The sequence below is a fragment of the Ammospiza caudacuta genome, chromosome 24 (assembly GCF_027887145.1).
Source record: "Ammospiza caudacuta isolate bAmmCau1 chromosome 24, bAmmCau1.pri, whole genome shotgun sequence".
Lineage (NCBI taxonomy): Eukaryota > Metazoa > Chordata > Aves > Passeriformes > Passerellidae > Ammospiza > Ammospiza caudacuta.
In genome coordinates, this window is record NC_080616.1 from 3,498,976 (window position 1) to 3,511,285 (window position 12,310).

General features: G+C 61.4%; 1 protein-coding gene across 4 annotated transcripts; it reads left to right on the forward strand.

Annotated features, from left to right (window-relative positions):
- Positions 1-879: 879 nt before the first annotated feature.
- CSF1 (colony stimulating factor 1) lies at positions 880-8,541 on the forward strand. Of its 4 annotated transcripts, none has more exons than XM_058819405.1 (9): positions 880-958; positions 2,245-2,373; positions 4,100-4,162; positions 4,430-4,609; positions 5,422-5,599; positions 6,411-7,186; positions 7,849-7,904; positions 7,988-8,040; positions 8,308-8,541. In XM_058819405.1, the coding sequence occupies exons 1-8, from the start codon at positions 938-940 to the stop codon at positions 8,037-8,039; spliced, it is 1,455 nt and encodes a 484-aa protein (XP_058675388.1). In that variant the 5' UTR covers positions 880-937; the 3' UTR covers position 8,040; positions 8,308-8,541. The 4 variants fall into 4 exon arrangements, with proteins under 4 accessions (XP_058675388.1, XP_058675389.1, XP_058675386.1 ...); XM_058819406.1 differs by having other exon boundaries at positions 7,059-7,186; XM_058819403.1 differs by lacking the exon at positions 880-958 and having other exon boundaries at positions 2,074-2,373.
- The last annotated feature ends 3,769 nt before the right edge of the window (positions 8,542-12,310 follow it).

Consider the following 12,310-nt stretch of genomic DNA (forward strand, 5'->3'; position numbering starts at 1 on the left):
TGTGTATGTGCATGTGTCTGTGTGTCTGTCTGTGTCTGTGTGTTTCTGTGTGTGTGTGTGTGTGTCTCTGTGTTTGTCTGTGTGTGTCTGTGTGTCTGTGTATGTCTGTCTGTATGTCTCTGTGTTTATGTGTGTGTCTGTGTGTGTCCGCAGGGACAAGCAAGCACACACATGTGCCAGGCCCAGAGCTCTGTGCTCTGAGAGAAGTCCCTGCCCATCCAGGGGTGTTGTGTGTATGTTCACACGTTCACAAGTGCCCAGGGGTGACCATATACACACACAGGAGTGTGTGAGCACACACGTGCACGTTCCGTGTGCATGCATGCACAGCTGTGTGTGTGCACACACGTGTGCCAGGCTCAGGGCTGTGTGTGTGCCCATGGATACCGGTGCCTGGCGTGACCGTGCCCATCCAGGGCTGGTGTCTGATCCTGGCACGTCTGTGCAGATGTGTGTGCGTGCCCAGGTGAGCACATCGCGCGTGTTTGTGATAACGGGGGCTCACACAGGCGGTGCCTCGGGCCGAGCCGAGCCGATCCAATTCCGGGAAATCCGAGCCAATCCGATCATAACCGAGCGGTTCCCGCCTGACCCGAACGGCGCCGATCCGAGCCCAGCGGTGGCGAGTCCAACCCTCTGAACGGCCCGAGCGGTTCCGATCGGATCCAGCCCGACCCGCGCGGTTCCGATGGGACCCGAGCGGTGCAGATGGGACCCAGCAGCTCCGGCCGGTGCCGCTCGGTGCCCTCCCGGTGCTGGCCCGGCCCGGGCCCCGCGGGGCCTGGCGGCTGGCCAAATGCTTTCTCATAAACCACATGCTGCCGCGGCGCTATAAAGGGGAGCGCGGCCGCGGCGGCGGCTCAGCCCGGCCCCGCTCGGCCCCGCCGCTGCCGCCGTCTCGCCCGCTCCGCCCGGCCCCGGTCCCACGGCAGCCCCCATGCCCCGCCTCGGAGCCAAGGTACGGCGGCCCCTCCCGCTCCCCGCGGCCGCGGAGACCCCCCCTCAATCCGGCCCCCGCTGCCACCTGTGCGGGAGCGGCGGCCCCCGGTGTCCCCGCGCCCCCGTGGCGGGTCCCTTCCTCCGGGGGTCCCGCTCCCGCCGGGAGATGCTCCAGCCCCGCCTCGGTTGGCGGTGGCAGCCCCGGAGCCGCGGGGCGAAGCGGCAGCTCCAGCCCCGGTTCCCGGTTCCCGCCCGGTCACCATTCCCAGCGCCGGCGTGGGGAGGCCTCGGTTTCAGCCCCGGCCCCAGCCCCGTCCCCGGCGGGGGGATGCTGCAGCCCCGGCTCCATTCCCGGACCTGCGCGATGAGGCTCCAATCCCCAGCCCGGCTCCGGCCCCGTCCCGGCTCCAGCCCCGTCCCCAGCCCCGTTCCCGTCTCCAGCCCCGTCCCCAGCCCCGTTCCCGTCTCCAGCCCCATCCCCAGCCCCGTTCCCGTCTCCAGCCCCGTCCCCAGCCCCGTTCCCGTCTCCAGCCCCATCCCCAGCCCCGTTCCCGGCGGGGTGAGGCTCCGTTCAGCCGTGGCCACATCTCGGCGGTGGCCCAGGCGGCATCTTGGAGTTTCACAAGAGGGGAGGATTCCTGGATATCATCCAAGGGAAATTCCCCCCCACCCATCACCCAGGCACCCTGTCCCTGCCGGTGCCCCGGGAGCCGGGGGTGCGCCCCCACCCCAGGGTCCCCGCCGCCCCCTCCTCGGGAGTCCTGGCGCTGGGACAAGCCCCGCTTCTCACCGGGGTCCCGCCACCGATCGGGGCCTCCCCGCTTTTTTGCAGGGGGATTGGGAGGGAAATTTGGGACGAGGCCAGAGCTGCTGCATGGAAAGAGCCCGGCGGGTGCAGCTGGGGGGGTCTGGAGGGTGGGAAGAGGATTTTTGGGGATGGGTGGGTCAGTGTGTCAGATGGGCTCTGGAGAGCCAGGGCGGAGGAGGAGATTTGCAGGAGAGACGGAGAAATGGTGCGGGAGAGGGGAGAGGGGCTGGATCGGGAATGTGGAGGTGGCCAAGAGCCACATCCAGGCTTGTGTCACCGGGCATTGGGAAATTCCCTGCTGACCTGGAGCTCCTAAAAATAGCAGGATGGGGATGGGCTCGGGGTTGGAGGACCACAGTGGGATTATCCTGCTGGACCGTGGCCAAGTCCCGGCTACCACAGAGGTGGTCACGCTGCGGGGCGGTGGAGCGGGGCAGGGGGCTTGGTGCGTGTGTGTGGGTTATCCCTGCTTCAAACTCTCCCCGTGTCGTGCTCAGGTGTGCCTGCTCCGCTGCTCCCTGCTGCTGTCCCTCCTCCTCCTCCTGCTCCGCATCCATGAGACGGAGCAGAACAGCTACTGCGAGCAGATCATCACCGAGAGGCACCTGGCCGAGCTGGAGGAGCTGGTGAGTGCCGTGCCGGGGCTGTGCCGTGCGATGGGGGCTCATTTGGGGCCAGACGGGCACGAAGCAGCTCTTTTTTAGTGCTGAAATAAGGAAATGGGGCGATTTTCAGCTGCCCTAGTGAAGGGATGGTACCCAGGAGCTGAGCATCCCTGGGCACAAGGAACAAGTGGGCACCGGGGGTGACAGATACCGTGCCTTTATCAAGGATGGCCGTGGAAAAGTGACGCCAGGAGGAAAAAGAGGAGACAGAAGCAGGAGCGAGGCCGGGAAGGGGAAAGGAGCGAGGCTGGATGGGTGCAGGGGCGCGGGGGAAGCAGCGGAGGGGCCGGCGCTGCGGGCTGCTGTGCTTTTTTGGGCGGCTGCGCAGGGGTTAAGCAGAGGAATCCGGCTGCATTCCTGAGTCCAGCTGCTTGCCTGGAAGCTGGGCTGGCAACGGGGCTGTGGGTGGGTGGCAGGCAGCGAGGGGGGCCCGGCCGGGCGATGGAGCCGGGCGATGGGGCCGGCATCCCGCCCAGCCCGTGGGCAGCTCTGGGCGCTGGCAGCCGCCCCGCAGCACGGCCAGCCCTGCCCCAGCCCATCCAGCTGCCGGGGCCCTATCTCTGTCTCCGTGGCCCTTGGCTCACCTCCGAGCGGGGAATCACGCGGATGTTCAGGGGAGAAGCGGGAATCGGGGGCACGCAGGGATTTGCAGGGTTGTCGCAGATTAAATTCTGCCTGCGGCAAGAGGGGTGTGCGGGCCAGGGACGGCACTCGGGTGTGCAGCCTCCGAGCCCCCGAGAGCTGCTCCGAGCTCGGTGTAACCGCCGTGTCCGGGCTCGCTTCACCTCTTCCTCTTTAACCACCGAGCTGCGGGGCCAGGAGCTTTGCTGTGGGCGAGCTCGGCTTCCTCTGCCCGAGCTCTGTCTGCACAGCACATCCCGGAGCCTTTGCTCTCCGCCCAGGGATTAAAACTGGGTCCGCGGCTGTGGGAGAAAGGGGACGGAGCGGGTTTGAATGGAAGATGTGGTTTTCCTGCCGGGGATTGCAGCCCTCTCCTCGCCGATGGAGGAGCTGGCCCTCGCTCCAGCGCCTGCAGGATAATGGAGCAATTGTTTCCGGGACGGCATCCCAGGCTAGGAGGAGAATTGCCGGCCCGCAATTCTGCCAGCCCTCGCCTTCCCAGCCTGGGATGGCAGCCCGGAGGGAGAGCGTTTGGTTCGGGTGGGTTTTTCCTGCCATTGGAAAGGGTCGTGGCATGGGCGGCCGGCAGCGCTGCGGGTGGGACCCCGGCGCTGTGTGATCCCGGGGAATGTGTGACCCTGGTGTCACGGCCACCTCCTGCACCGCACGATGCTCTTTTGCAGCCTGGATTTAGAGGAGAGAGTGGTGCGGGAGAGAGCCGAGGAGAATTAAGCAGGGCTGGGCTGTGCTGTGGCGCTGGCAGGAAGAGGAGGAGGAGGAGGAGGAAGAGAGGCGGGGTGGGAGCAGGCAGGGAAAGGCAGGAGAAGGTCCGTGAATTTGGAAGTACAACATCCTGATGGGAGCAGGAATCCTGAGCTCACTCCTGCCACTGCATCAACCTTAGGAGGAGGAGTGTGGGGTGGGATGGGATGAGCAGGAATGGGAGCAAAGTCCTCCTCGCCCTGTGGATTTGGGAGTCTCAGGCACCCCATGCCCAAAGCATGGCATATGTGGGGCTCAGCGCTGTCCCTGGGGATGTGGGTGACATCCTGCTTTGTCCTTCCAGGCTGACACCCAGATGCAGCACCCGGGCAGGGTCTCCTTCAAGTTCATTGACAAGATGCAGTTGGTGAGTGGTTTCTTGCTGGGGACAGTAGGGGACAGGCATTAGGGCTGGCTGGGGCATGGTGGGGGTCCCCAGATCCCCACTCTCCCCTCTCATCTCCCTTTGTAGGAGGGACCCATCCTGCTAGGCCAGGTGGCTTCCAGGTCCCACTTTGTGAACCCTGTGGGATTGTAGAAAGGCATTTGGTGCCTCTGTGCCTCAGTTTCCCCCAGACAGAGTGGGATGCCCATCTGGTAACTGCTGTCACTTTTTGTCACTGTGTCCTTGCAGAACGACTCCACCTGCTATGTGAAAGCTGCTTTTCCCTTGATGGGCAAGATCCTGGAGAGAACAGAGTTCAAGGAGAACTCATCCAACGCCAAGAAGATGGAGACGGTGCGCAGGATGTACAAAAGCATTGATGACAACATGGACCCCTGCATCAGGGAGGAGGATGATGAGGAGAGAATGGTACAGTCACCACAGCCTGGTGGGGCTTTGGGCCTGGGTCCTCATCCTGGGGTGCAATGGGATGTGCAGAGTGTCCTGGGGTGCAATGGGATGTGCGGAGCATCTTGGGGTGAAATGGGGTGTCCAGAGTGCCCTGGGTTGAAATGAGGTGTCCAGAGCATCCTGGGGTGCAATGGGATGTCCAGAGCATCCTGGGGTGCAATGGAATGAACAGAGCATCTTGGGGTGCAATGGGATGTCCAGAGCATCCTGGGCTGCAATGGGATATGCAGAGTGTCCTGGGGTGCAATGGGATGTGCAGAGCATCTTGGGGTGAGATGGAGTGTCCAGTGTTTCATCCTGGGGTGCAATGGGATGAGCAGAGCATCCTGGGGTGCAATGGGATGAGCAGAGCATCCTGGGGTGCAATGGGGTGTGCAGAGTGCCCTGGGGTGCAATGGGATGTTGAGAGTGCCCTGGGGTGCAATGGGGTGTGCAGAGTGCCCTGGGGTGTTGAGAGTGCCCTGGGGTGCAATGGGACGTGCAGAGTGTCCTGGGGTGCAATGGGACGTGCAGAGTGCCCTGGGGTGCAATGGGATGAGCAGAGTGTCCTGGGGTGCAATGGGGTGTGCAGAGTGCCCTGGGGTGCAATGGGGTGTGCAGAGTGCCCTGGGGTGGGTGTGTGGCAGGGCTGTGGAGCAGAGCAGAGCTGGGCTGTGCATGGACATGGAGCCACGAGGAACCAGCAAGTCCTGCCTTGGGAGCGCTGTGGTATCTGTGGGGGTGACACTGGGCGGTCATGGAGCTGATGCTGAGCCTGGTGCCTCCTCCAGCTCTCACAGATGTGCTTCAAGGAGTTCACCACGTCCCCCTACGAGATGCTGGTGCTGGTGAAGGATTTTTTCCAGGACATCAAGCGCCTGCTGGAGGAACAGGAGACTTTTGCGAAGGATTGCAGCCGAGTCTATCGCAGAGTGTGCCTGGGACCCAAGAAGGCTGGATCCTCACCAGGTGAGATGCCAAGGCTTGGCCTCTGCCCAGTAAACCTGTGCCAGTCTGGGGGGCTTGGGCTCGCTGCATGGAGCACCTTAAGAGTTGTGTGTCTGTGGGTGTGGCACGTGTCCACCTTGTCCCCTTTCCTGTGTCAGCGAGCTCTGCATCAGTGTCAGGGGAGAAGGGGCTGGCTGCCATTTGAAGGTGGGATTTGGGCTAAATCCTGCTGGAACAAGGCAAAGGAGAGACGTGAGGGGGACCAAGGAGGCATTGGGCTCTATCTCAGAGCCCCAATGCCGGGTGGAGCATAACAGAAATGGAGGGACTGCTGTGCCACCAACACGCTGCATGACCTTGGCTGTGTCACTTCAGCTGCCTCGTGCCTCAGTTTCCCCTGGCCAAGCCTTTGGGGTGAGTGTTGCTGCCGGGCTGGAGGAGCCCTGTGTTGCCGTCCGCGCTCCTGCGAGCGCCCGTGCTGTGTTTGCATGGAGGAGATGTCCCAGTGTCACCCCATGTTGGAGCTGTGCCGTGTCCTTGTGCCGTGGGGACCTTAAACGTGGCTCTCTGGCTCCTGCAAGTTGTGACTAACACACTGCCACCAGCTCAGGGGACCCGGTGACTCGGGTTTGCTTCATCCCACCCGCTGCTTGTCACCCTCACGCTGCTCCTGCCTGTTCCCTGCCTCTCCCATTTTTGAGGGGCTGTTTGACCCGCTTGCCTGGGGCTGCGGGGAGGGACGGGGACAATGCCCCCGACCTCAGATCTGCTGCCTGTGCCCCTCTTGGAGGCTGGTGACCCCACGGCTGTCTCTTCTCTCTCCTTCTTTCAGGTGTGGGGACAGATCCTGACTGCAATTGCCTGTCCCCTGCCCTCCCTTCTGCCACCCAGCCCTCCCTCTCTGCTGCCGCTGGCAGGGACACGGCACCCGCTAGCACCCGGGTCCCTTCCAGCCTCTTCCATGCCACCCTCGCTGACTTAGAGGCCCCATCTCAGCCCCCCAGTAGCACGGACGGGGGCTCAGGGACCGAGGAGGTCCCGGCTGCCGTGCTAGGTGACACAGCGCTGGCCCCCGGGATGAAGCAGACAGCTCCAGGCAGCAGTGCCGAAGCCCTCCAGGATCCGGCCGGGACGCTGAGCCTGGCGCCCGGTGACATCCCCGTCCTCCGCGGGGATGGAGAGCTGGTGGAGTGGGGCACCGGGCACCTGCCGCAGGATCCAGGCCAGCAGTGGGGAGGCTCCATCCTCCCGGAGCAGCGCGGCGGGCTCAGGACCAGCCCTCCGACAGCATCGCCCGGCGCAGCCCGGATCCGCCCCGCGGCTGTCACACAGCTCCGCTTCTCCAGGATGGCCCCGGAGCTGCGAGCCCCGGGCAGGGACAGGGCCAGGGCGTGGGGCTGGGGGCTCAGCCGGCTGCGGGGCCCCGAGGATGGCGGCGGGGCCGGGCCCAGCTTTGACTCTGCCTTTGTTCTGGGCGCAGAGCAGCGCAGGAAGGAGCCGCCCGCCAGCGAGGGCCGCCAGGAGCCCCTCATCTACATTACGGTGGCCAGTGTGGTGGCCGTCCTGCTGGCCACGGGAGGGCTACTCTTCTACAAGTATAAATCCAGGGTAAGACCCCACCTCGGCTCCTCCCCGGGCACCGAGATTCTCTCCTGCCTCAGTTTCCCCACTTGTCTCCTGGCCAGTGTAGGTTGAGCCCCATTTTCCTCATAATTTTGGGGTAAGACCCCACCTCATCTCTGCCCCAGGCACCAAGATTCTCTCCTGTCTCAGTTTCCTCACTTGTCTCTTGGCCAGTGTGGGTTAAGCCCCATTTCCCCATAATTTTGAGACTCGGGGACAATTAATTGGTGATGCTGACCGTGGTGGGAGGATGTTATTTGGGATTTGCCACCCTGCTGCTGCAGCCTCCTCCCCTTCCCCTGGGCTCATTTCCTCCCCCACTTTGTTTCCTCCCTGGGCACCAAAATCCTGCCTCAGTTTCCCCACTTGTCTCTTGGCCAGTGTGGGTTGAGCCCCATTTTCCCCATAATTTTGGAGTAAGACCCCACCTCGTCTCTGCCCCGGGCACCAAGATTCTCTCCTGCCCCAGTTTCCCCACTTGTCTCTTGGCCACTCTGGGTTAATCCCCATTTCCCCTATAATTTTCCTATAATTTTGAGACTGGGGGACAATTAATTGGTGTTGTTGAGCATGGTGGGAGAATGTAATTTGGGAGATTTGCCACCCTCCCCCCCTTCCCCAGGGCTCATCTCCCTCCCTCCATACAGGTCCTGCAGCGGCCGCTGGAGGATGGAGGCTGCGACCCCGAGGAGCCAGAGAGGAGGTGGGTGTGACCTTCATGGGGGGGCTTTGGGGACCCCCACTCTGGGTGACCCTGCTCTAAACCCCCCCATCTTTCTGTCACAGGGCGCTGCAGGGAGCAAGGGAATGTTCAGAGCTGGAGACTCAGGATCTCTGAGGTGATCAGGGGCTGGGTGAGGACAATATTGTGTCCCCATCGGTGCTGACCTTGGCCATGGGCAGGGAAATTCTGGGTGGGAAGACACGGACAGGAGCAGGTCTGCGCCCCAACGCTGCCAGCATGTGGTTTTGCAGCTCGTTAATCCATTACTGGCACTTTCTTAATATACATAGTATTTTTTCCTGTGGTTTTCGTGTGTTTCTCCCCACGCTGCCCTCCCTGGCAGAGCCCCAGCTCCTGCTCATCTCTCTGCTCCTTTTCCCAGGGCCCCAGGCAGGATGTGAAGCTGCTCGGGGGACGAATGCGGACGGAAGGAAGGTTGGCACGCGCCGGCCTCGCCGCGATCCCACCGTGACGCTGACACTCCCTCTGCCCTCGCCCCGTGCCCGTGGCCAGAGACTGCAAAAAACTCCCTGGCAGGGACAGAAGGATGGGGGGATGTGCCCTGAGTGGGACCCCTGGGCAGCAGGAAGCGAAGAAGGGCTGGAGCCATGCCTGCAGGCTGGTGTGACGCTGCGGTGCTGAGCAGGACCATGGAGTGCTGGATGTGGGTGATGGAGCTGATCCGGCTTGAACACAGCCAGAGCTGGATGAAGATGGAAGGAATTGGCTCCCCAAGTCCTCTGGCTCTTTTCCCATCCCAGCAGAGTGGGTTTGGAGCAGCACCCACCACCCCTCTTCACCCTGCCTTTCCTGAGGCTTCAACTGGAGCATCCTGAATTCTGGGGGGACCCCAGCCCTGACTTGCAACTCAAACCCTCACACTGTGAATATTTAAAGCCCACCCATCCCTGCACGGGGCTGGGTTTGGGGCAACCCTTGGCACCATCCCAGCCCCTCCCCATCCTCCTGTTGTTAGGGCTTATTTTTTATTTTTTAGTAGAGTGGATGAAAGTCTTTATCCTGCACAAGTGTTCTGGGGGGTGCCGTGTGCCCCTCACAGGGTCCTCACCACGAGCTGGCCTCGCTGGGATTCCATTTCTTTGGTGACTGCGCTTTGGAGAAGGGAATGGGGCTGGGAAAGATGGGATCTACGTGGGTGTAAGAGCTGGAACTGCCCCAGCTGGGCACCCTGGGGCTTTGGGAAGAGCCTGGTTTGGGACACACCAGCCCTGGAGATGCCCTAAAATCCAACGGCTCCCTCCAGCCCCGGATGAAGCGTGGCCCCTGCGCTGCTCTGGGAGTTTCAAGCATTATTTTTATATGAAGGATGAAAATATGGACAAACCCAACTGTTTTTAAAGAAAGCATCACTATTAATTAGGGGTTTTTTATATAAATATATATATATGTGTGTGTATTTATGACTGGCAGAAGGAGGGGGTTCCTGGGCGAGGGACTGGTGTAAATCAGGATAAAAGCCCTGATGCAGCAGGAAGTCTGGGGCCAAACTCCTGGTGGTGTAAGTCACCAGTTTACTCTGTGGAGGAGCTGCTCCTGGGGGAGAAAACTTGCCTTTACCCATGTTGGATTTATTTTGCCTTTTTTTTTTTTTTTTTTTTGTTATTGTTTGGTTGGGGCTTTTTTGTTGGTTTTGTGATGGGTTTGTTTTTTGTTTTTTTTTATACAATGAAATCCTGAAATATTTTATACAAAGGCATTTAAAAGTCTATTTAAAGAAAATAATGGAAAACAACTTGTATATTTAATATTATTAATAAACAGAGAGGTGTAGCTTGGTGTAAGTGTGGGATGAAAGGGGGGACTGAGCTGTCTCAGCCCTGGGGTCCCTGAGGAGGTGATTGGGGTTGAGTTCTGGTATTTTTACCCTGACCTGCTTCTCTGTGGATGCATGTGGGAGTTCATGGTCACTGGAATGAGGGCAGAGGGATTTATTTGCCCTTCCTTCCCCAGCTCTGCTGGCATTGCTGAGACCTCCAGGCACCAACTCTGGTGCCGGGGGCCCCCCAAAATCTGTGTGAACGGTTGGGAAGCTGCTGTTTAAAGCAAACACACTTGAAGCAAAGTTTCCTGGAGCACTTTGCTTCGAGTGACAGTCCTGGAAGAGGCATTTCCTCCCTCCTGCTGCTCCCCCTGCTTCCCCTCCTTCTTTCCAGGAGCAGGGGAGCCCCACATCCTGCTCCCCCTGCACACATCCAGCATCTCCAGGGGGCTTCCAGAGTCTCCCACATCATCCTGGGTCCCTTCCAGCCCATGGGGTGTGCAGGGTGAACATCCCCAGTGCTCATCCAAGGGGGTGGCAAGGGCAGGAGGGGATTTGGAAGCCTTCTGCGAGTGCCAGAGCTGCTGCCCTGTTTGCTGACAAACAGGATTCCTCGAGGGGAGCTGACTCAGCCCAGCCCTTCCTCTCCCCAGCAGCAGCCGGGGGTTTCCCAGGTCCACATCCCCTTCCCAGGGAAGTGGGACCTATTTATATCCTGTTGGATCTGTGCCACGGTCATTATGGTCACATGTGGGGGGTGTTTGAGGTCAGAGGCTGCTCTTAGGGGTGGGCACCGTGCCCGGGTTTGGGGGTGCTGAGGGCAGTGAGTCCCTGGCCTGCTCCAGGATGCTCCAGGGTGCCCCAGGCACCTCCACAGCTGGACAGGAGAAGGTGGCTGGAGCTGGATGATGGGAGCTTGAGGCTGTGGCAGAGCTGGGGGGCAGAGGTGAGAGCATGCCAGGCTGCCTGGCATATTTTATTTTTTCACCAGTCCCCAACCCCTCTGTACTTACACCCCACAGTCCCTCACCCCTGACTTTTTCTGGCTGCTCTGTGTCCTCTAAAAGCACCTGGAAACTGCAGGAAAAAAGCTGAACTCTGTCTCCCTGCCCTCAGGTACAGGCCAGGAGGGTCCCTCTGCTCCTCATGCTCCCAGCAGGGGCCTTTTCCCCACCCTGTGAGGGGGCAGGATGTGATTCCCTGCTCTGGGCACCTTCCACCCCCAGCCCCTTTGATCTGGGGGGCAAAACCTGCTCTCAGCCCCCCACTCAGGAACGCCGTGGGGCTCCATCCCTGTCTCTCAGCGCTTGTAGGGGAGGGTAGAAAAGAACCCCCCATCCTGGGAGGGTGAGGGCACCTGGGGGTCACTCATGGGGTGAGTTTGGCACTGCAGAAAGGAGCTTTGATGGGATAAGAACAGGGGGATAGGGGGAAAAGATGGATGGTGGGAGGGGAAAGCATCAGCAAGGACCTGAAGCACGGGCTGGCACGGAGTGGCACAGACTGTGGTCACCGGGCGTCCCCACACCCCTGCTGCTTGTGGCATTGGCAGGGCTGAGACACCTCAGGCTCATGCCGTTGTTCCAAAACCTCCCAAGCACTCGGAGACCCCCCCAGGATGTGCTGAGACCCCCGGCAGGAGCCCCCAGAGAGCTCTGCCCGCCCTGGGAGCGCCCTCAGCGCCACCGCAGAGCTGCTGACGGGGCAGGAGCGGCGGAAAGGCCCCGCGGGCCCGGGGCACGGCGGCTCCGGGACAGGGGTTTGGCCCGGGAGCTGCTGCAGGATTTAGGTGCCCAGAGGCCGTCTTGTGGCCAGACAAAGTGATTTTGGTTAAAAACCGTTATCTGCTGTTTCCCCCATGGGTTTTAACCCACACGCTGATGTTTTCCCAGCTTGGATTTTAAGGGAACAGCCCCGGGGAAGTGAAGGAGGAGCAGGGCTCAGGCCCAACCCGTCCCGGCTGCCTGAGGGGCGTTCGGGGATGGGGTCGGGGTGGTTCCCCCGCCTGTCTGTCTGTCTGTCCGGGAATGTCCCCAGAGCCCGTGTGGGGACTCTCTGGAGCCCCTCGGTGTCCCTGAACCGGGACAGATTGGTTGTTACCCTCCCTGGAATGCAGGAACCAGCAGAGCCCGTTGCAGGAGAGTGAAGAGGAGGAGTAGGGGAGGAAGGCCTGGCCAGGCTCAGCGCCCCAAAAAGTGCTCAGCGACCCCAAGAAGTGCTCAGTGACCCCAAAAATTGCCCAGCACCACCACGCCGGGCTGGGGATGTGGGTGGGTGAGTGCAGGGACGCGGTGGCTCCGCTCGGCTCGTTAATGGCTAATGAGGGCCGGGAGGGCACTGCCCTGACCCCGGGCTGGCACCGAGCAGGGACCGCGGGGCCAGAACGGCCGAGACTGCCTGGGGCCAGGGAACCGGCACCGAGGGGGTTAACACAGCTGGGATGGGCACATACACACCTGGGACCGGGCACACACCTGGGCATGGGCACACACACAGCTGGGGTGGGCACCTGGGATGGGCACGAACACACCTGGGGTGGGCACACACACACACACCTGGGGTGGGCACACACACACACCTGGGGTGGGCACACACACAGCTGGGA

Bases quoted from the DNA above. Each gene is read 5' to 3' on its own strand.
- CSF1 (XM_058819403.1), top strand. From the start codon at position 2,074: ATGGGGATGGGCTCGGGGTTGGAGGACCACAGTGGGATTATCCTGCTG. The intron at 5,600-6,410 runs GTGAGATGCCAA...TCCTTCTTTCAG, and splicing joins GAAGGCTGGATCCTCACCAG to GTGTGGGGACAGATCCTGAC. The intron at 7,187-7,848 runs GTAAGACCCCAC...CCCTCCATACAG, and splicing joins TCTACAAGTATAAATCCAGG to GTCCTGCAGCGGCCGCTGGA.